This window comes from Parus major, chromosome 2 (assembly GCF_001522545.3).
Source record: "Parus major isolate Abel chromosome 2, Parus_major1.1, whole genome shotgun sequence".
Classification (NCBI taxonomy): Eukaryota; Metazoa; Chordata; class Aves; order Passeriformes; family Paridae; genus Parus; species Parus major.
Window position 1 is genome coordinate 39,116,435 of NC_031769.1, and position 25,220 is coordinate 39,141,654.

Consider the following 25,220-nt stretch of genomic DNA (forward strand, 5'->3'; position numbering starts at 1 on the left):
TGCTTTCTCTAGCAAACTACACTTAATACTGTGATCACAAAAATCTAATCAACATATTCTACAGAAAAAAGAAAGCAAGAAGAATTCATACATTTGTCTCACATCTGTTTAATACAAAAAGATGAGCAATATAGGAGTTCAACACCTAAGCATGACTATTCCAAAATAATTTATTTAGAAAGGCAAAATTATGTAATACAAACCTTCTAAATATGAAGTTCACCATTATTTGTATTTGAGGAAATTAAAATCAATTTTTAAAACTAAATTGCAATGCAGCCCTAATGCAAAAAAAAATTTCAAATTACTACTTGAGAGCAAATATGCGAACTTTTCTGAATTATTATTTTAAGAGGAAAGCTGTTGTAAATGTTATTTTGCTCAGTTTTAAAGTACATTTATCAGTGGACCAAAAGACTTCTTAAAACAGACTTCTAGTGTTAACTTTTAGCTGTGACACAGCTCACTTCCCAGCCCTTCCTATGAAATTCATTATTCAACACTTCAAAGATGGGAAAACAAACACTGCTCTTCAACTGATAACAAAATTTAAAAACATTATTAAGAGAAGCCTTTGTCTGGTTGACTTACTATGAACTGATGAATGGCTGATTAAAATTAAGTGGTAGACCAAAGGTGTGTCTCTTTCCCCTCCTTTTACAGTAACTCACATTAAGTTCAATAACCTTCCAGCTATTTATGAAAACTAAAAAATAAAAGTCTGAATAACACAAGGCAAATGACAGAGGAATGTAAACAGAAAAAAGCCACCTATTAGAAAATTAACACAGTTTCTCACGCTCACAGGAAGCAAACCAAATTCAATCATACAGATGAGTAAAATGTATTCAGCTTGCAAGATTCTAATTACTGGAGAGGTGATACAGACCATAACCTATAGTAGAATGGACCAGGAAGATATTTTTTTTTTCCCTAAATTAATACCAGGAAGTTGGTTTCCTTGTCAGGGTTTTCTTTTGACTCTTGTCTCCCAAGACAGAGATTGGTGCAGTTGCAGCTCTGAACTCATAGTCTGAGAATGTCTTCAAAAGCAATTCTAAGGAAAAAACGTGTCTTTGTGTAGTAAGATGATTTCTTGAACTAAAAAAGGTGGGGGAAACCCCAGAAAATAAAAATATCTTCATTGCTGGTGTTTATCATTCTCTGGAAAGACTTATGGATTAACTGGGAAATCATCCCTTTCAGATTTTTTTCTATATGAGTCACATCCGATTGAGGAACAAGAGCAATTTGAACATGACCTGGAGATTCTAGTAGAAAGCCTTATTAGTGGTGATAATAATAGCATCATATACTTGAGCTTCATTTATTTGCCTTCTCCTGGATTCTAAAGATCTTGTGTCTGGCATGCTGTCATTCCTGTCAGAGAAATGAGAACTGGAAAAATAATTACAGCTATTATTTTATTTCTGATTTCTAAGCACACTTGGAAGATGACCTGTGACAGAATTATCACCATATGAATTCTCTTTATTTCCTGTAAGGAAGTCAGAAACAGACATTTGTGTTTGCTTTTCTGAATTTAATGATGAGGCCTCTATACTTGAACTGAAGGAAAGAAACTATGACCTAGGCTGCCAGTGTGAAAAGGCAGATAACCACAGCCTCTTCTCCGTCAGCCTGTTTTCACTGCTATACGTAACAGTGTGCTCTCATTTATTAAACAGGTGAGGAAGAAACCAAGCAAAGCCTCAAATGATGGAAGAACTGAGGGAGATCAGCCACCCCCTCTCCCAACACAAAGGTCTAAAGCAGTCAAACCTACAAGCTAGATTTTGCCAAGACAAACTTTTAGGAAGAAAGTCCTGAAGACCAAAAAGAAAGATTCCCCCCCTCTCTTCTTAAAACCACAATCTGCCAAAGAGAATTGTAAAGTTTCTAAATAGGTGATAATTTTGCAAAAGTAAAGCAAGTGTAACAGTACATATGCAGAATGCACAAGTTATGAAACTTTTACTAAAAATGTCTCAAGAAAGGATGGAAAGTTCTAACATTTTCAACTTATTATATACCTACATACTGTTTTATATATAAAGAATAGCTTTGCAGATAACAAAATAATAAATTGCTGAGCTCTGGCCTACAATTACCAGCTCCTAACTACTGTCTCAAATTTTGAATACCAAACACAACAAAACACTAATGGAGTGCCTGGTGCTAAAGCAGTGAACTAATAGAGAACTATCCAGAAACAACTGCAGGTGAACTGAACCTGACAATTTCATCAGTTAACTACTGCTGGTTTTAACAGTCATGGTTTTAAAAAGCACAAAAGCAAAAATAAAACTACTTGAAGGCCTCATGATACAAGAACTATGAATGCCGCTGATAATTATATCCTTCCTAATTCTTTTCATATTGACCTCTAATGCTTTTACCATAGTTTGAGCTGCACCTAATACTTTTTCCATAGTTTCAGCTGCACCTACCCTCAGGATATCGAACACTGGTTTAAAACATTAACTCAACCATTGACAAAATCGAAGCAAAACGTGCTTTACTGTAGGTGAGTGAAAGGAAAAGGCCACCATTTTTGACATTTTGCTTATATATTAGATTTTAAAACCATATTCCTTTTAATTACACAAATGAATGTTAATTAAAGAATTTTTGCTTGCTTTAGTTAAAAGCTAAAAAGTTAAAAATGCCAAACAAGAAGACAGTCACAACTGAGAAGAAATAAACATGCAGGCAGAGGTAATAGTTATCATATTTCTTTGTGCCAAAAACATCGCAATGCAAGTGATCCAGATGCAGAGAGCATCACACATGGACAGCTTAAATTTCAATAGTTGCCTGGTGTTTTGCCAATATTTTCCTCTGTCTTCTTTTGCTGGCTTTCCTGCACTTCTAAGTCCTCCTCAGGTGGGTGGATTACTACTGAAGGAATATCATCACTGGCAGGTGACACCAGCAATTCCTTGCCCTGAAGTGGGCTTGGCTGGGCACTTGTGGCTGGCGGGAGCCTGCAGGTAGGGCTGGAGGGTGGTGTGTTTTGAGGGGTGGTTACAGGGGTTGTACACCTTGAGGCTGCCGGGGTCCCAGCTCTTGAAGAAGGAAGAAGGTAACTGAGAAGAACCGACAAACGGCTGTCTCCTCTCAGGGAAAGATTTGAGGCAGAGAGACCTGTTCGCAAAGAGTGGCGGGAGGCTGAAAGGCCTTCCCCTGAGATAAAACAAATGGAACACCATGAGGCTTACAAAAGGGATATATTATATTAAATTATAACAAAACAAACAAAACCCATACAGATACAAATATGCATTAACAATTTACATAGTAAATTGCAAGCTGTACAGGCCGAAGTGTCACACTCATGCAAGTAAGAGCAAATCTGTATCAGACACTAGGAAAGTCAGAAATTACTGAGGAGTACTAATTAGAATGCTCAAGATCTGAGGGAGAAGTCACAGTAAGATTTGTTAGCAAAACAAATTTTATCTCTTGAAACTGACTCTTCAATTTTTCTAGAATTCCATATTCCAAATTGCACAGCAGCTACTGTTAATCCATCCAAAAAATAAACTAAAAAAAAAAACCATTAGCAATCAAAACATCACAAGGCTTCGGTTAACTCTCTGTTATATACAAAGAACTATTAATTTTTAAAAAGTGATTATGACCAAACATATCTAAATGTGTTAAATGCAACTGTCTTCCAATAAAAGTCATGTTGTACTGAGAATTTTCCCAGGCTGTAGTCTAATGTATATTTTTGAAGAGGGCACAAAAATGAGATACACAACCCCTTCTCCATACCCTTTTGCTGTGACTTACCAGTAGCCCCATATGCCTAAAACCAAACATTTTTCCAAAATCCCTTTTGTTGCTCTAGTTTCATGTCCCACTAATTTCATATGAAGAGGAAGTCTTGTGATGGTTCCTTCAGACTGAAGTTTGTAATGGATTTCAGTTCTTCCATAAGCAGGAAGAGAGACTGTTTATGCTCATAACTAGTGCTTCCATTAAAAGGTTTAGTGATACTGCTTCTCCCATTTGCCACAAACACTTTTTCTGGGATGACCTTGACAACATTACTGAGGACTTCTCCTACAATCCCTGAAATCCAAAACATGCCCATTTCATGTACCATGCCATGAAGCAATGAAACAGCAAACTAGGCACATTTATTCTCACATTTATACCAAGCACTACAGAGACCAGTAAGTTGAACAACCCCAAAATAATTAACAAGAAGGAGGTACAGAAATCATGCCTAGGCAAGTCAAGTACATTCCCCTCCCCCCAAACAATGAAAGAGTGAGTCCTACAGATACAAACTCAATTTGAAAGCCTCAAAACTCAGAACTTCAAAACTGCAGAGCAGTAAAGAAAATAGGATCAATACAGCAGACTTGGTTGATTTTGCCTATAATAATCACTAAAGTAATAACTAACCTCCATAAGTATACCGGTGATAAATCATCAACATGAGATGTTTTAACACACACACACCCCCAAGGAGCCGAAGAACTAATATGCACAAGTACGTGTTTGGTTAACCAGCTTGTTAGAGGGTTACCAAAGGATAATAAAGAGAAAAGTGAATCAGTATATGCTGACATATATTCATCATATTATACTGGTCTCTTGTTTCAGCATATATCCTATAATCTCTTGTAGAAAGAGTATTAAGAATAAAATGCACTTAAAAATGGAAGTGTTACATGAAAGGTAACTGACAAGAGAGAGATCTCAAATTCACAGATTTATACCTGGGGATACAGGTGCTCAAGGATGGGCAAAACGAAGTCTGTGTGTGTGAAATTTTCATGTTTGCTGAGCAAAACATGAAAGTCAGGAGTTACAGAAGACATTATGCTCTTAGATAAATTACCTACATTTTTATTCTTGAAAAAATAAATGTGAAACTATTAGAAATATTAGAGCATACACCATATATTCACTGGCTAATGAAAACTATTAGCAAGCTCAGGCATTCACTGGAAAATACTCCAGTGTATGTAGCTCCTAACGAACACTTAACTAAGTGAAACATATTCTACGCAATGAAGCATCTTTTGAGACAGAAAAGGAAGTTCCATTCAAGGACTGATTCATGAAATCAGAACTAAGTTTACACCAGAGTAAAAAATTTCATTTGAATTCTATGTGTCTTACTTAAAGCAAGGCAAAAGAAAACAAAGAACAGAGATGAAAACAGAGGTCCCATAAAAACACAAGAATACAAGTAAGCTGCTGTGTAGTACATATTGCTATTTGGGATTTGGGACTGGATGTCTAGCATAAATTTTCAGGAACTGTTTCAAAAAGGATATGGAGCAGCTTCTAAGAAAATTGCTAATACCTTTCTTGGCTTTGGGATTTTTGTTCCCCTTAGACCACTCTCTACAAAACAAGATAAAAACAGTGTCCTAGCTAACAGTACTACCTTCACCATTGGCATAGCAAACTTTTTGTCAAATGAACATAAAACACTGGGTTAAAATACAGTAATTGTCAGCATCACTGGACTCATGATCACTGGATCTCTTGTGCAAAGACTGTAAAAGCAAGTAGGATACATCTGACACATGTATAAGTTACGTCACGATGCTGAAATTCCTCAGACATTGAACATTTTATTTAAGCATATACTAAAAACATTAGGATCAATATAGGTCTACTACTATACTTCAAAATAATAATGCATGCTATAGTATACAGGCAGGAGTAGAATATTTGAGTAAATTAAAAAATATCACCCACAGCTACACATCACACACTCTCTTATTGTTAGTCCTTTGCTCGTCAGGAAGGAAACACTTATCTGTTATTATCAGCTGACCTTTCCTTCATCTCCCAGTGAGAACATCATTTACCAGGTTAGTATGAACTGGATGCTACAACTTATCTCACCATTTCGTTCAAGCAAGAGAGGGTCAGAATGTTTCTTGCCTATATCTGCGAAAGACCGAACTAGAGGAATCCGACTGCTGAATTTTTTCTCATTTTGATGATGGTGCCTCTTTAGAAGAGCCTCTCTCACATTCTCTCTTATGGATTCATCCAGCTGGCCAGAGGCAATCATGCTGTCCAAAACCATATCTACATAATAATAACAAAAGAAGAAAGAAGAAAATTATATAGGCAGCTATCAAATCTCTCTTTCACCTCACTCAAGCACTGTAGTTGCATCAAATAATAAAAGAAAATCAAAATATATTTAAAAGAAAAGTCTTCTCTTTAGCAAAACCATCTTCAAGAATCCACAGGAATTTTTCAAAGATGTCACTAAAGAAATAAATGTGAAAACAAGAAAAGCACAACATGCAGATCCAAGAGAGAGTATTTATTAGCAGCAACATTTCAAGAAATAAATTACTTTGTTTCCTGAGACTCTCTACTGAACTTCATGTGATTCACATGCTTTAGAAGAGGAAGTATGAAACAAAATATAGGTATATCATCTAAAACTAACTACTCATCTGTCAAACAACATCAAGTTTCAAAAGGGCATCTCACCAGTATGCCCACACCAGGAAAGAAAGCCTACGTATCAGTGAAAATATCTACTGCGGCTTCTTAGGGGTCCGTTTTTTTAAAATAATTACAAAAATAAAATAAATTTATGAAAGACCTCAACCTGCATAAAGCAACACAAACCTACGTGGCAAATTTTTAAATATATTTTCCCAGTTTCAACTAATGTATTGAGACTTAACTGCATTGTTCAACTGAAATTGCATAGAACTTCTCACAATGGAAAATATTAGGGCTTAGGGTAGGGCTCTGTCCTTATTAACAGAACAACAGGCAGCAAAGTGTCTGCCAGTAGAGTGCAGCTTCTTTCTGAAATCACTAGTAACACACAGCCGCTTGTTACAGGTTCTCAAAAGGAAACCTGCCACCCTCTCTCCTGTGTAAGAAACAATATTACCTACTGCATATTCCTGGCTCCTGGAAACATGACAACACATTTGTATACCAAGCACTGCTAACCCATATGCTGCACAATGGCACCTCAAATTAACCTGAAACAAATTCACACAATCTCTTAAAGCATCCTAGTTCTAAATAAAATACCCGCTATTCAGAATGCTGGCTACATGGAATTAAGCAAATACTTTCCATATGTATTAAGATTATAGCTAAATTCAATTACTAAAGATAAAATTAAAACTCAAAACATTGCATTTACAAATGATGTATTGAACACTCTTGCTCAGTAAGTCAGGAAAATAGGAAGGGTATACCAATTTCTTGAGTGAATTTCAAGGATTTCAAAACAAGAAAACATGTCATGTACTGCCAAAGTTTAAGACCAAAACACCTTGTCCTTCATGCACATGTTGGTCAACCCTAAGTCTAATATGATTCCTGAGAAGGCAATCCACTGTGTGTTACCTGTAACAAGAGATACCAGGAAAATTATGTAGAACTAATTCAAAGACATTTAGAGCAAGCAGACATATATAATGTATATATATGTGCATGTATCTATATATTTTTATAACAAAATATATATATGACAGTCTTCAAAGCTGCCTGTATAGTATCCAAAATGACCGTGTGATTAGTGAGGACACTCAACACAGTAGGTCAAACAAAATGTACAAGATTTATTTCTGCTCACCTCTTATAAAGGTGAAAAAAATAGGTGAAAAGATGTGCAACAACCAACTGCACTAATGGCATCAAGTTAACATCAGCCAAAATATGATTAATAATTATGGTACTAAAGTGCACAAATAACTCCTAAAATGTTCTGGCAGATATTTACAATTCATCTGTAGAAACAAAGACAGAGAACACATTAAGGGATTAGAACATAAAGGCAAGTTCTGGGCCTCACCCTAAAAGGCATACTAAGGAGCTACTGCTCATCCAGCATCCCTTTTTCTAAGTGAAAATTGCAGGGCCAGCTCCTCTCAAACAGATCAAGAAAAGTGCAGCAAGCATGCACATACCTGTTTCTTCAACACAGTATTTTCAAGAACATAGACATCACCAAAAACACCTCATTACAGATCAAAATTTAGGAATAAAATATTTTAAAAAAATTTTGCTGCAACCTGCTATCTCATCAAGTGTGTTTGCTCTCATGTCCAACATGACCGTCCCATTAAGAATACAGCTCCGCAGTTCAAAGAGACTGTGCAGAGACAGAGTTGCTACATAAGGCTTGCTCCATCGATCACCACCATCTTCAACATCCTCTTCAAACTTCAGCCACCTGAAATGCATTCACATACACACATTTATGTTTCTCCTGGAAGGAAAATTTGGCAAGCAATCACATTCTTCCATGTGGCTTAGGCATGACACAGAACAGAAAATCCCATGAAATCGTATCAGCTTTCATTTTCTCAGACAGCCCAATTGATTAACATTTTTATCAGGCCTTAATAACCACACTCAACTGTTGTAGCTTTTACCCATTTTGTTTCTTTTGGCTTGACCAATACTTGTCTATTCACATGTTCTTGTGAAGAATATGGCACTCTGCCTTATTAGCATACTTGCATCTTGATTTCTTTAGTATTTTAGGATTAGAAAGGTGTCTGAAACCTACCATATAACATGTTCTAGTCTCCTAAGGCTGTTAAGTCAGACATTTAAGAACTAGGCAATATTAACATGTAAAACTATAAACTGATCTTGATTCCCACTTACACACATTAAGCAAACTGAGTTTCTATAAAAGTTAACATGCACCAAGGTAGCTGGAAGTACTGAATGTAGGAGAATTAATCAAAATACATATGCAGAAGGAAGCAACTAAACCAGTACGAGTCAAAAACAATCATGGCATCCCATAATGTTCAGGCTGCAATTTGCCAAAAACTAATCAAATACTACTCAAGAAAAAACAAAATACCAGATTTTCTTTATGTTTAAGAAAAAATATAGTAATATATTGGTAATAATATACCAAAGAGATTTCTGAGACTGAAAATACCACACTCCATTGACAAACACCTGTATTTATAACTTGGCATACTGCTACATTTCAAAATGTTTGGTATGATCAGTTTTAGGGAAGAGAACACATCACCAGAAAGACTGAAGGTCTCTTGAAAAAAATATTGATTCTTTCAGAGTTGGACAAGAAGAACTAAAGTTTTGGTTTGCTGAGCATGAATTGAATAAACAACTCCTATAGATAGTGAAGAATCTAGGCCAAATCTGGTTTGCAAATCTTTGAAATAAAGTTACTGTAAGATACACTTTGAAACAATCTCCTTCAAACATACCTAGCCGTTTCTCTCCATTCATATTCTTCTCCATCCCTGAAGCAAAGTTCATCCATTTCAGTGAAGAGATCATGAGGAATGTGCTCATCATCATCTTCAGTACCCAAGATAAACTGCACTCGTTGGGATGGTGTGTCTTGAAGAAAAGGACAAACTGAATAACTAGAAGAATTCATACTTCTATGAAACAAAACACACTACACAACAGTAAAATCCCCTGCCCTCAGCTAGAAATATGTAGGACCACATCCTCTTTAAGAGGGAAGAGGAATGAAAGAAACATATACAGGTCTTTAAAAGAAGGCTCTCTGGAAATTCTGCACTGTTACTGAAAACAAAACATCAGGAAATCCATGTTTATGAAAATCAATCAATTATTTTTGGCTCTTCTATAGACTGCCAATATGAAAATTAACATCAACAGGAAATTTGGCTTAAAAAAGAGTAGAAATTAATATACCAAAGGACTAGAAGCTGTGTTTTCATTTTGAGAACAAAATAATACCATCACGACACAAGACATTAAAGAAGAAAAAGTTAAAACAAAACAGGCTGATGGAAACAAATAGCCTTAGCTACAGATCAGCTTCCCAAGCAAGACAGTCATCAGTGAGTAACCAAGCACCCACTGTTAGAGCTGCAGATTTTTCTGTGGTCTATTGCTATTTATGTCAGATGAAATTTTTTCATTGCATGGTTGGAGCACTATGTATAAATTAGCATAGGAAAGTAGAAAACTATGTAGCTGAAGTGTCCAGAAAATATTTTAACTTCTCACAGTATAATGCCTAGTGGAACAGGCTCAATAATTTCCTAGAAAATTAAACGATCCTTAATGATCAAGTAAGTACTGGATTTCAATTAATATGAGCAAAATTTTTCAAAAAGCACCAGTTAAACCACGTGATTTTATAGATACTTTTAATACTTATACAAAGATTTTGTTTCAACTCTAGTGAATTTTCATAATACAAAGGTTCAAAAATGTGCTAATTGCAATGTTATCTCAAGGAAGGTCAGAGACAAAAAATCCAGATAAATCTCATTTTTTATTTTTTTTTTTAATTTTCTCAGATTTCAAAAATCTTAACTTTGTTCACTGAAACATCACTCTCACAGCTGTTAGACATGAATACACAACTGTAGGCTTCTACTGTAAAAGGAAGATGGCCTTTCAGATTTAAACATAAAATCTAAAATACTAACAAAGTTCATTCCAAATTGAGTTTTGCTTTAGCATTTTTGTTCTGGTATATACCATCATCCAGTAGTATAATTCTGAAATGTGCTCCTGAATGCAAATATTCATTATCAGTTAAGGTCTATACCAGATTGCTTCCATCCCAAAACCAGCACACCTCAGAATCCTGCCAAACCCTATGCTTGCAGTATATAGAAGCAACCAAAACAGGGAAGTGAATTTCTGTCAACTTAATATCACTTGTTTCTTCAAAAACTGTACAGTAAGACTCAAAAAACATAACATCAATTATAATAATTTGTACTTGGGAGGGGAAGCCTTGAAGATGGTTGATACCAAGAACCACAGGAAAATGGTAAAAGGAAATATTTTCATGTCAAACCATTTCCATTTGAAAACTCTTGTTTCAGGTACTGGCCCCATGTAAAACATGCTGCTAGTCATTGAAAGTCTATGGTGTCCATGCTTAAATTCAAATACTGCATCATAATTTGCCCATTCACGGCAGTCTAGGAATAAAAGTGGACTTAGGGTCTTGAAGAAAACTACTAAGCATACTTCCAAGTTATTTCACTTCAGAGAATAATATGACAAAATTGCCACCTCTTGAAGACAACAGGCCAAGGGGGGAGGGAGGGGGCAGCTCATGATCCAAACCAAAGACTTATGAGGCGGTACAATTCCTTTACTAACAGACAGCAAGAAGGCTGAAGTAAACATTTAAATAAAATCAGATAATTGATCAAATTACCATGGCAAACATTGCTTTTCACAGTTACATGCTTAGTTTCAAAAATCAGAGGAAGAAGCATACACGACTACACAATCTGAAAAAAGGTGTCTAATTTAAATAACACTGATTTTCATGCTACAGGAGAGCATTACAAAGCTCTAGTCTAACCTATTCAGTGCAGGCTGCTGAACATTCATGCAGACAGCTGGACCAAGTCCAACAGCTTCTGACTTAGATAAAACACAACCACAGAATCCTTGTCTGATTGTACACAAAAAGACATTTATTACAGCGAGAATAAAAGAAATAGCACAAAACAAACAACATTTAAGCAGAGAGTAGCTACTACAAGTTTATTTTCAGGAGACATGAAGAACACACACAACCAATTTCTTACCATAGGATGGAGATTCTCGGCCATCCTCTCTATCAGTTTCTTTTTCTTTTTTTCTTCTGTGGTGCCTGTGCCCACGATGTCTATGTCGTCGACGGCCTGGCTTTCCGAGTGGGACGTGAACTCCAATATACACAGCTCTGTGGCCTTTTCAACAAAGTTCAAAAGGACACAAGTAAACAAAAAATGACCTACTACCCAAATTTAGTATCTAAAGACATGAGATTTAAGAAACAGAAATCCAAAAGCACTTGACAAAATTACCTTTAGTGAACTAACATGACCACTTCCTTTCTGTCCTTTCAGGGTGTCAAGGACCTAGTGCTAGACTAATTTCTCTGATAAATTAGGTCATGTTCTTACTCAGTTTAAGAATTCAGCTGTGAAACAAATAATACAGAGGTACAAGCTTGACCCGTAACACCGAAAGAAGCTACCTGATAAACACCAAGGCCAAGGCAGAGAAATTACACAATTATACTTTTTTTCGCACGGATTCATATCAGGACAGTTTTAAGAATGGCAAAATAATCTCCTAGTTCAGCTTACTAACTTCAGCAAGAAATCACCCTTAGTTTAGAGCAAGTAGCTTTCTGTCCTTGAAAGAGCAGCCAATATTTGCTCAAGTAACACATAACACTTCAAGGTGAAACTGATGTTCAATTACACCATTAATTGAGTATCAGGAACATAAAGGGAACTTCTATTTTGAAATGAAGGTTAACACTTCAAGTAACTTCCAGATAACTGTTGGGGTGGGTTTTTTTCCTACTCCAGAACATTTTAATAAATTTAGGAGCACATCCTCAAATTAATGCCTACTGCTCTTTAAGACATGTACTTTCAGCATGGTTCTTTTCCTTTGACCTTTCACATCAAGACAATACCAACATCTTAGCAAAAGATATCAATCAACTGATGTTACGAACATATTACTACCATGTCTCCTGTAATTGAGATAGCATATACAATAGACATTTCAATTCCTATTTAAACAAAGAATTGCAGGAAGAGACAAATTAACTACAACACTAAATACTCTCTTGCGTGGTGTTGAAGAGTTATTACAAAAGACTGACATTAACCAAAGGAAAAGGAAGTGGTCTTCCAGCTCTTACACAGATGCAAATTCAGCAAATTTACATTATGCAGGCAAGCCCTAGATATTGTGACTACACATACACGCATATATAGGTGTGTGCCTAGCACACATACACTAGATTGAAGATACTGAAAACTCCTGGTGATTATAGAGGTTTATAGAAACAAAAAGTGGTAAGATGTCACACTTACTTCCCAAAAAAATAATCTTTAAGCCCAAAAAGATACTGCTTTATAAAAGTTTGTATATTTTTTACAGTGCTACCTGACTAAAAATACAAACAAAAAATCACTATTAACACAAGTAAGTTCAACATTTAATTAATTTGGTCAAAGATTCCTTTCACATAACAAGACCCCATTCTTGACACACTTCCAACGTTAGTTTAATTAGAGTTGACTAACTGGCACTATGACCAAATCTGAAATTAAGCATATCAAAAGCTATTTGTTTCCATGTAAGAGTGGAAAAGTGATTAATTTCTCAAAGCACTCATCAGCCCTATTTATAGAGACTTGTCTTTTTTGAGTTTCTTCCAACAATATCCAGCCCCTGCCCAGCAGCCTGACCTCTGCCCCCTGTGACTGCTCTGCACAATGCAATTCCCAAAGAAATTAATACCAACATGACACCTATAAATCACTGCACTTGGTACATAATATGATCAGGGGCATCATTAACAATGATCATGTTGCTGACGCCATCATGATACAATAATGTTAAGCACAGGGAAATCAAAAGTATGAGGTTCAAAAATAACTGCATTACTCACCACATCGCACTCAAAGCTGCAACTGAGAGAGCCACACTCATTGAAAGTGCTGTTAGGGTTTCTGTTTTATTTTATATATTCAATTAGCAAGTATCAAACTACAGTTTATATATACACTTGAACAGTTCTATTTGTTGCCAAAGTGTTGGATTTTTTGCAGGAACTATTTCTTCCTAAGAGAAAGTCTAGCATACTTCTATTACTAGAGCGTTTTAGATATTTGCTTGTTTTAATATTGCTAATAAGACTATTTTAAGCATGTGTTTTGATCACTGCACTAGAAAACAAAAACAACAAAAAAAACAACAACAACAAAAAACCCACAAAAAAAAACAAACCCCAAAAAACCACATACACACAAAACGACACCCAAAAAAACAGCCTTGAAGTAATCAAACTGTTCAGGATTTTACTCCCTGAGAAATAAGAACCTCCACATTTTGGGTTCTTGCTGCTCCCACAAGTAAGAGACAAAAATCCCTTGCAGATTTTCCAAGCATCTTAAACAATATACCTTGCTATTGCAAAAACTGGCATTTGCAATAGTGTGACCATTTCCATAGTCAAAGACCATGTTGCTGCATGAAAGAGAGGTGGAACAAGCAAATGAGGAGTCTATCTCCTTTCACCTAATTGCACTGAGACTGAACTTTTTTTTCCCAGTAGGAAAGTTTGGAGGAGAGCAGATATGTTGCAAAGACACGTGGAAAACTGAGCTGAAATAAGCAACAAACAGAAGGTGTTTTTAAACAACTTGTGTCCATAGCAAACGGCCTTTACTATCACAGAACGACAGAATTGTGTCCAGATGCCTCACAGCTGCCTCAAGCACGCCAAGTAGGCGCTGCCATGTTAGTAACCCAGTCAGTCCACAACCTACAATCTTTGATATTGCTGTTCAACTTCAAAAGGAAGATTTAAAGGAAGCAACTTCTTGCTACCTGAACAAATGAGGGTCTCACAGAGACAGGGAACAGTCTAGCCATGGGTTATTATCCTGCCCTTCAGCCCACACTGCCCAGAAGTGACTACTGAGAGACTATTTCCTCACACAGACACAGTCTTGCAGGCAAATTTAAACCAAGAATACCTTCCCCAAAACATTTCTGTATATGCAAAGTGTTCAGACATCTGCAATGGTATTTTGGGACTTATATGAAATGTCAATGAGCAAATTATTTTCAGCATTTATAAAGTAAAATGGATCACAAGCCATTGTAATCCTATCAGAATAACTTTAAGAAAAAACCTAACATTGACAAAGAGCCTCTCTGAAATATTTTTCAGAGCAAGCAGTGGGAGTGGCAGTACAATAGACTAATGACAAAAAATTTACCAACAGCAATCAGAAGCTTATGAGTGCATCTGACTGTGGAAAAGGGACCTTCATTCTGGTATCACAGTCATAAAGACATTTCAACTACTGTCTAGAAAATCTGAAACTACTGCTGTTGGGTATACTGCCATGATTACCCAAAAATATGTCACAGGAATATTCAACTCCTAAAAAACTACATAATAAAAATTGGACAAGCTTAACTTTGATTCTAACTTAACAAAGCAAAGCATTGAGAAGCCTTAAGAAAATAAGATAGTTGCACTGAGTAGGTCTGTGTTTCTTTAAGTTTCATTACTCAGATATGAGTAGTAATGTTTGCAGATGGATAGAAAGATCTACTTATAAATACAATTTACAAGGAAAAGCAAAATTAAACAAAACCATGGCCATTTTTTTCCCCTTCATTCCCAATGAATTGTGAAATAACTTACATCTTTCAGCCTGGCTAAAAAACCAAACCTAAACAAAATAAAAAACTAGACCTTCAAGAAAGGCAATAATTATAAAATTAATACATCATCAGTGAAAGCAGTGGAAAGAAATTTAACTCTAAAAAGGCTGGGGTTCAAGTTTCCAGCATCAGCTGTTATTTTTAAAAGGATGCAACCTTTACTTGAATATTGTGTTTAAAAGTTCAAAAGGTACATTATGTGACCTTCAAAGCTTTATTCACGTAAATGTCTGAAGCACAGTACCACTTTCAAACAAAGCTCCTTACAGAATTACTATAAACCAATAATCAATAGAATTAGTAGACTGCCCAATACTAAATTTAGTAATACAAAGCTCAAGAGATGATTGCTCATTTTAATCCAACATGACTTTATCCAAGCTTAGCTGTTCAAATCCACTGAGAGTATTTACTACTTAATGCCTTTATCAATATGAAACAAACCTAAATGTTAGGAACTTGAAACGTGTCTCCATCACATGGAAGATCTCCAATCACATGGTTGGCCTCACTCCAAAAGTCAGTGTGGGTAAAGTCCTATAACATTTACAGAAAAGAAAATGCTCTACATTTCCTGATTTCTCCCCCAGAGCTCCTATGAAAATGGTAATAGAAGACTTCTGAAGTCTGAGAGAGATCAACAAAAACGTCCTGATGTCACTAGGCTTTAAATACAATTCTACACAGAACCTTCTCTCTTCTTTGACTAGATGCCTTTTAACCTTCATAGAAAGGACACTGTTCTCCATCTTAACAAGGAAAAGCAAAGAAAATCAAGTTTATATCTATGTGAATTCTCAAATCCTGTTACTTAGAAATTTAAACTAATAGCTATCATATATTAATGATGGATTTGAGGAGCATCTGGAGGTGAGCTACCCGGTCCAGCCTTGCTCAAATTACAGCCAACTTCAAAGCTTAAGCCATGGTTTTGATCAGTTTAGTTAGGATGACAGCCATTCTTTTAATATTTTTAAGCATACATTTTCTACAGCCTATCTAGGCAACCTATACCATCTACAGCAACACACTACCTGGGGGGGAATCCTAATATTCAACTATCACTTCCAGCATAGCATCTTATGTGTGATGCCCCTCACCCTTTCACAACACACCAGTGTGACCACATCTTCTCAGTAAGCTCTCAAGTCTGCTGAAGACTAAAACTTTGTGACAATAATTACTATTTTTTCTGAAACTCTTCAAATAATAATCTGAAGATGTATAATCTATTTTATGCAGAAGCCTTTTTTAATCAAATAACGTCAATCTATCTCATCCTAGCATAGAGAGTTCCAATATGGAAACACTGGAGTATCTGCAGGAGAGATCCTCATCCATTCCTTAAGATCATAAAGCATGGAAGAAATCCAGCTGTTTGATGTCTTAACTCACATCTCCAAATGCATTACCCTAGTAGGAAAGATCTGGAACACAGCATCTCATTCCTTGGTATTAATTTCCCTTACATCATGGAGACTACTTGTATGCATAAAACTAAGCTCAACACAATCTGCGAGCACAATTTCTTGTGACGTTTTCTGTCACAAGGTAGAAGCACACAAATGGGAAAAAGTAGGTGGATGGAAGAAGTAAGAGTGAGAACAAAAGTGTCTTTTCTTGATTTTAAAAATTTCACAGCCCATAGGATTTTCACATATTCTTGGTTCTGGTAAAACTTAAGGAACAAGAACAGTGCTTCTACACACACACACACAAACACACTTTTTTATTTATGAGAAATCACTCAAGTTACTAATTCACAAAAAATACTTCTGCTATGCTAATTTTCTTATTAAAAATAATGCTCTATTTCTGAAGAATGCAATTAAATGCACAAATTAGTATTGGTAATAGTAATAATCATTCTTGGCATAAGAAAGAAACTGAGTATTTCAGAACAAAACAGCATTTTACACTTGTTTTATAAACTTCTCATGCACATTCTCAGAAAGAGTCAAATAATTCTCTATGGAATGAATGTTATCAAAAGTGAATATAAAATAATTTAATATAATCTTGGTCTTCCACACATGAATTGACTACTAAGAAGACCTTCAATTAACCAGGATTCTTGTTAAAGGAACTGTTTAACAAAAGCTATCTCTTGATCTCAGAATTAAACATCTGAAATACAATTTTCTAACCAAACCTGAAGAAAGTAAAGAAAATTCTTTCAAGAGATAGCTGCATGCCATGACTGGAACCCAAAGGTTCTTCACAGTACAGAGTATTTTAGAATGCGTTACACATCCTGGCTGCACTCTGGAATTTCCTACTGCTCCTAGTAATTAGGACTAGCTGAGAATACACTCTTTATACTCAAACTGATAAAACTGAGAAGCACAATCCCAAACTGCAGTTGGCATAGCATAGGGTAAAGCAGCTCAGGAAAAATGTTTTCTCACTACATGACAAAAACTGGCATATTATGCTGACAAAAACAGTAAATGCCAGATTTCTCATTACAGACAGAAGTGATTTTTTTCTGACTTAAAACCAAATGAGTTTGTAGGAGTAGTCATAGAGAAAAATGAACCGAATATTTCTATTAGACACAATCAATGATATTCAAGACAGCACTACCAGCAATTAAATTAGACATGCAGGTAGGAACAGTAACAGGAAAAGCTTAGTGCTGGGTGGCAGTGCCACACAGGGATTGTGGCAGAGACTTCCACTTGTGGCCCACTGCCAGCACTGATCTTCCTCGCCTGGGAAGGGAGCCAGCCCTCGGTACCCATGGGAGGGGGGGTGAGCCGTCCCTGCACTGCACAGCCAAGCCAGAGCAGCGCTGGGCCCCACACTTTATCTGAGCAATCCTTGGTCCAGCCTGCCTCTGCAGCAGAGCTCAGGAAAAAGGATACACATACAAGGTGATCTTGAAGAGTTGTTTCTGTTGGAGGAGAGAAAACCTAGAAGCAAACAATTCAAGCGGAATTCCCATCAACATTCAAGACTAGCCCTGTGTCCACTAAACACAACATAAAAGCACAGAATGATTTGGGTTGCAATGGATCTTACAGATCATCAGTTCCCATCCCCCTGGTAAAGACACAAGGCTTCCACATTCATAACAATGTTCTTGTAAAATATTTCATAAGAAACTTCTGAAATCAAGTTTCTTCTTCCTTCTTCACGTAAGGAAAGAAAAAATACAAGAAAAAATATTTGATTACCTGTTCTTGTCAACTAAGATTAAGTGAAAACCACAGTTTTTTTGTTAAATAAAAATTAAGGTTCATCAAGGTATAAGAGATAATAGGGTCACTTAAAATGTAAACATGACTTACACCTGCCACAGGATAATGTGAGAGTAGATAGCTATTAAACCATCTTAACTCTTGAAAGCTGGTGCTTGGATTTATGCCACAGAAAACTAGTCTGCCAAGACACACATTCGTGACCTCGAGATTGTTTATGAAAACCTGTTACATGTAAACTTCTTATCTTTGCTATGCCTGCAAAGAGTAACAGAATGTATCCCTCTTCCCTTAAACTGTATCTAGAAAATGTATCCTCAAATGAAGGTTGAAAAGTAGCTATACTTTTCAAAAGATGCATCCGGGTAGCATCAAGCCAAACATCTTAAGACAAGTTCAATTTTTTCTTAAACATCATTTTACAGAAAATACCTTTTACAAGCTCACATTAAATACCTCTGCCATTAATATTCTTGCCTTACTTCCAACTCCTGGCTTACTTTGTTACTCTCATTCACTGCAGCTCAAGGAGCCTGGCATAAAGTTAAGAACATTAGGTGCTCTTAAAAAGGTTATTTTAAGATGTTATTCCCCTTTCTAGCTCTTCTGTAAACTGACATTTGTTAATTCAAAATAAGGCCTTACAGCTTCAGTAAAGTGCAGTACCTTTATTTAGTACACACACAGTCTGCCCACAATTGCAGTTTACCACCTCTAACCATTCCTCTTTTATGGGACGGGTGCGAAACAAACAGCCTGTGCCTAACCCTCCTAACCTAAACACTGTCACTCCAGACAGGTACCACACTCTGCCAGCCACCATAAACAGAATGCAGAGCTTGAAAAGCTCCAAGTCCAAGACCTATTTTCTCCTTTAGCATTTGTTTCCCTTTCCATTAATATTTCATTTAAAAATTCCAGAAAATACAAGTATCCAATACTGAAAACAACCAAGAAACCTTCTCTTCAGTGTTAAAGGAAAAATTATGCCTTCTACTGTATCAAACCTATCAACATTAATTTGCATATGCTTTAAAGAGGTTAAATATCACCTGTCCATGTGGGCTCTAAAAGGTGTGGTGCTTCATACCAGAGCTGAACTCAATTCACTGCTTTGTGGCTCTCCTTGAAAATACATCAATGCATACCTTCAGTAAAGGTACAAAATTCCTAGAACTCCTTTTCAAGTCACCAGAAACACATACTGAAAGACTAGACTGAAACAGTTTAAAGTCTTCAAACATTTCCAAAGCCAAATGCTTTAGTACAGAGCTTCCCAAGTGCACAAGAAAATGTTCGTGTCAGAAATGAGAAATCATACCAGTTGGAATTGTTTTACTGCTTGCAGCCAACAATTCAATTTCTCCCTTCGTAGGATTTTAATACCAGAATTAAAAACAAAACCTAAAAATTCCACATACCTACTTTCATCATAATAGCTTATAAATAATGAAATATTAAACAGAGCTTTAAATCCACATAAATTTATTATCTAAAACACCCTGAATCTGAAGACTCTCTGAGAAGGTAACTATATGAGTTGAACAATCACACTTACATACGCCTTTTTCTCTTTCATAAAGGAAAGAAAAAACATTTTATTCTTACTTTGGAACACTTTTATCAAAGTCAAATGATATGCTGCCCCTCCCTTGCCCCAGTCTACCAATAAAAAATTTAGTTCTTACACATATACAAGATACTAAAAAAAAAACATTTTAGTTATCTGTTAAATCTCTATATAGCCAGCCCCCTCTTGCACTGAGACACAAACACTGGGCCACTCCAAAATGAGTGAGGAAGTGAAAGAAAAGATAAGGCTGCATGACTAAGAGCAAGATGGGGACAGTGAGATCTCAACTCCTCCTTTCAAAAGCGCTTACATTGACTCAATTTTTCATTGGACAGCAGTCTATATTTCACCTTAATTTACTCTTTGGTTATGGGTAAGATGGGTATTTTCCATAGCAGTCATCCAAGTGCTTAAATTGCCTCAAGTGGCCTGAGCCCCTGTCTTCCCCCCCAATATCTTGACTAAATGCAGTGTTGTACCAGCTGAAGCACTCCTACAAGAATGTGCTCTGAAAGAGACTGGGGAAATGATCTGGCTGCACATTCCCATGTCATTCCTTGTGGTCGAGGCATTACAGCTGCTAAGGCTGCTGCCTGGAACACTACTCCAGCTGGATGCCTGCATCCCCTTAACCCCCTCCTCCCTGCAAAACATACACACGCTTTTTCTGGGTCATCTCCCGAGAAAAGCAAGAGAAGGAAATTAAGGAGGAGACATCTTAAGTCTGCACTGAAGATTCAACTGCACAAACAGCTAAGGCAGTGGATTCCTTACAGCAGAGCCCCATCTAAACCAGCACTGTCACAGGCTCCACTGCTGCATCTCTCAGCCTCACATCCACGCTTCCTTTCTCTGCTCAGATCTGGCATACATCCATCCGTGCAGCATTTTGGGTGCTCAACAGCTGACATCCTGACCACCATCCTTTGTCAGACTTAAATTTTTCAATGGCTTGACACACTTAGCTGGGCTTCTGGTTTGGTCAAGCCAACAGAAGTGTTGGCACAAGACAGGAAACAGTAATAGAATCAAGGGAAAAGCGTAAGAATATGACTGCAACAGCAGCAAACAACTTCAATCACTTTAAACTGTCTCCTGTTGTAGCACAGTATGAGAAATGTGACAGCAACCTAAATTAACTTTGCTTAGCCAGAAACTGCTGCCATTATGGTTTTCCAGTGTGATGAAGCAGTTGTCAGCCCAACTCTTAGATCTACTGCCTTCTAGCATACTGCAAATGTTAATTAAGCTTCAGAGCATTCCATGTGAAAGGCAAATAATGAAGATTTTAACACTACATCTCCCTAGTCTTTTCCTCATTCATTGAATCCTCATCTCAAGCTAATTTGTTTTCAAGTAAGAAAAAAAGTCAAGCCTTAGATAAAATAGCTAATTTTACATTCTGTTACGTGAAACTAAATCATTGCTATTTTTATTGCTAAATGTGGGATCCCGAGTCAAATAAAGAAAACTACCATAATGCTTTACTGACAACAGACAGTGGAAAACACAGCTTACCATGGGACCAGAAGGACAGTTACATGTCTGTTCAGACTCAGTATTTGAAGTGCATGACCACAATCACAAGGATACTTAACTTTCAGAAAAGAAAACAAACATCTCCCTCATGACCCCTGTTTCCTGACTTAATTCTGCAGAACATGATATCATTCATACTGGAAAATTACTTGCCAACAGGAAAATTTTTTTTCAAACCTAATTCTAAGAATCAAGCTTTCCTTGTAAAGCTTCAATAATTTTTGGTTTTTTTGAGCTGTATTAGAACAGTGGATATTTACCAGCATGTATAGAGACAAAAAACAGGGCAAGTCACCTCTGCTTTTCACCAGTTTTCACGATAGCCATGAAATTTTGATTCCTTTTAGCAAGGAAAATTCATCTTTTATCCCCAGGCAAAAAAAAAAGCACATTAAGCAAACAGAAAACCACCACAAACTTACTCTCTAGTTCTTCTTTCTCAAAATTCGTATTGATAGTAGAGCTGATTTTGCCCATATCCACGACAGCTTCTTCATCATGACCCTGAAGAAACAAAACACAAGTTTAAGTTAAAAATAAATAGAACTATTTTTTTCCTAAATTCCTAAATATTTTCTGAAATAGTATGTCATCACTAAAAACCTACCCATGCAATTTTTCAAGAAAGCATTACCCTATATTGAAGGAAAAGAGAGTAAATCAACAGATAGGCTAAATACCATAAAATTTCATACTGCAATGTTCTTGATTTCATCGTATCAACAATCAGGATGCACATTTCAAAAGTACAGTATTCTTTTAGATTTTCATTCAACAGCAATCAATCTATTTCAATAAAATAACTAGTAAATTTATAAAAAGAAACAGAAGTTAATATAGAGAGATCTTAAGCTCTTCTCTTTAGGTAGCAATTCCCAAGTGAGATTTTCCAGCACAAATAAGATTTTTTGAACAAAGGGGGAGCAAAAAGGTTAGGTCATCCAACCTAAAATCTTTTGTGGATCAACAGATCTGGAAATATCAAAATAACTGCTTTATTCAGTTTTCAACAGCAAGTTTGTTCACTAATTAATCTAATTCACTTTTTTTTTTACACACAAAGTTAAAAAGCAGCAGTTTCCAGCAGACCTTTTCAGCTTCCATTACCACTAAAACCACACCACTCACAATGTGCAATATTTGAAAGAGATATAGGCTTATCTCTGAACTCATCCTCTAATCATAGTTAGCACATCACTAAAGCAGATCTGCCTTTTGCTCAGTCATGACAAAAATGAAGTAACTGAGTAGCAGAAATCTCAAGCTCATCTCAGACTTGACATCAAAACAACATTGAAGTTGCCTTTCTCCACATCTTTGCATTCCTTAGAATAAAGTCCACCTTTCACAGCTCACAAATTACAGCCTCCTGACGGAGCTGATTCTCCAAAAGAACAGCTGCCCAAGGGTAAAGTTTTACATCCAAATATAAGAGCAAGGCTAACTGCAAAAGATTACTGTCCCTGATCTTTCTGCTCCCTTGGGCACACACTTTTTTCCCTAAGTCAGACCTAATCATCATAAAATCAGATAAAAAGCGCTCAAGGTGTGTTTTTTTTACTGCTTGTTTTGGATTAGCTTTTTTATAACTTGGTTAGTTTTCCACTGGATCAGCTCACCAAAATGCCTTCTCTTGTGTCCATAGGACAGCTAGATCCACCACAAGTTTATCTGTTTGATTACTGCTTCTAGCAGCATTTACATTGATCTGATGCATTTACATCAATCCGTGGAGGATCTGTGATAATGGTTTCACCAGGGGAAAACAGAAGCTTAAATCACGAGTCTAACAGGAACTGAGAACCCCAACAGTGTTGAAATTCAACTGAACTTTTGCCTTAGAATTATGCAATTGCTTTATATATAGAACAAGTTTGTCCCATCACAGGAAATTGGCAAGGAAGAAAAACAACATACCTGTGTGTAACAGGTACAAGCTAAAATATACTGTATCAACTCCCACTCATAAAAAAAAAAAAGGCAGAATTCCTTGATCTTAACAAAAAAAAAATATATTTATTACAGTATATTGTGTGCATATACACAAAAAAATCTATATATTTAACTATTGAGGAAAAAAAATTATAGAATATGAAGATGATGTGTACCACGCATTCAAAAAAAATTCTGATGAGGTTTAAAAAAAGGCTAGATGCAGCTAGACCACAAAAAACCAAAAGCAGCTGGCACTATTTAAATAAGTAAAAACACAAGACAAAAGAGTAGCACATGGCAGAATAAACCTCTGAAAACTAAATGCAAGTCAATTCTGAGCTGTGTCCCAGAAAATAAGGTTTTCAAGAAAGGCATTACACAGTAACCTAACTTTGTCACCACTGCTGTATTGTAGTGATGGCAGAATTTTGCATGCAGGTTAGAAAAATCAAAACCCTGTACACTTCACAGAGCTGCAATTAAAAAAAATGGAGGCAATGTCTGTTGTGCAAGACCATGAAAATGTTCCAAGCACCTGCTAATAAAGTGGTAGGAATTTTTCAAGTGTCATGGTAATAAGATGGGAGGAGAGTATGGGGGTAAATAGTATATTCCTGTCTCCTACACACCAAAATAGAGTGTACTGTAGTACACTCCTGTTCACAGAAACAGATACACACAGTACGCCTGTCACTATAAAACTCCAAGTAGAGATGGAAACAGATGGAAGAATTACAAATACACTGAACTACCTTAAGTGGGTTTTTTATATGTGAGTAGGAAAAAAAAAAAACAAACCAAAACCTATTAATAGGAAAACTGCTATCAAAACCTGTTCCACAATTAGTTTCATGGTTATAGCCACAGACAGCCGAAAAATCCTGTACCTAAACACACCCATCCCCAGCAGTCCTTTTAGGACACTTGGAATCTTGTCAAACACACAGTTTTTGAGCAACAAAGGAAGAGTTTTTTCTCCAGATGATAAAAACAACTGCATACCAGTAGAAAACTACATATACACTGTGAAAAATATACACAAAAGGGAAGATTTTTATCTCCCAATAACATTTTGAGACTGGATATGCTGTGTGCCTTACATCACGTTTTTAATTTTTATCACCTTTTGCTTTAGTAAAAGAGTCTCTGCCAAACTCATACACACAGAAACAGCCTTCAAAAACCACATCATGTGAAAGTAACATGTCTTTTAAGATTAGATTACAGGAAGGCATGCGTGCCCTTGCAAACCGTTCTAGCACTATCTCAAAGTACTCAACATGCAAAGACTCTTCCAAGAATAAACCATTAACAACCACAAATATCATACATGAAGGAAGCATATCATTTACAACCTTTGTTCAGAAAAACACAAAACATCATTTTTTGTGATACCATGAGCAAATCCCAGTATGAGATACTTTTGCCTTAGGTCAGGTAAAAAAATATTCAAATACATTATAAAGTAATTCCAAACTACAACCTTTTCCTGGTTAAAAATAAAGTCTGTAGGGCATAGATTTCCTGCAATTATAGATGATCTATCATGTTAGTTGAAGGCACTGAAGGGAAGGGAAATTTTACAGTTGCCGTTTTAGCTCTCTTGTCTATTTTCTGAACTTTTTACATAAACAAAGAAGAGCAGGATTGTGGAAAATTTGTCAGCTTCCCTTTTTTAGGCAGAGAATGACTGGAGCTTAAAGCCTGAAGTATTCCTGGGCAGTTTACTATTCACTGCATGTGAAACTTTATGTACAACA

General features: G+C 36.3%; 1 protein-coding gene across 6 annotated transcripts in view; it reads right to left on the reverse strand.

Moving 5' to 3' along the window:
- Positions 1–25,220, reverse strand: part of SLC4A7 (solute carrier family 4 member 7) — a 97,834-nt gene that overhangs the window by 39,436 nt on the left and 33,178 nt on the right. For 5 of the 6 annotated variants that reach the window (XM_033511911.1, XM_015618366.1, XM_015618363.1 and 2 more), the window contains exons 2-6: positions 21,948–22,029; positions 11,550–11,693; positions 9,219–9,354; positions 8,037–8,197; positions 5,881–6,069 (exon numbers count right to left, since the gene is read on the reverse strand). In XM_033511911.1, the coding sequence (XP_033367802.1) occupies positions 5,881–6,069; positions 8,037–8,197; positions 9,219–9,354; positions 11,550–11,693; positions 21,948–22,029 (712 nt within the window). Of the gene's footprint in view, positions 1–2,817; positions 3,187–5,880; positions 6,070–8,036; positions 8,198–9,218; positions 9,355–11,549; positions 11,694–21,947; positions 22,030–25,220 lie in introns of all 6 variants that reach the window. The other variant, XM_019005676.1, reaches the window with a different exon arrangement.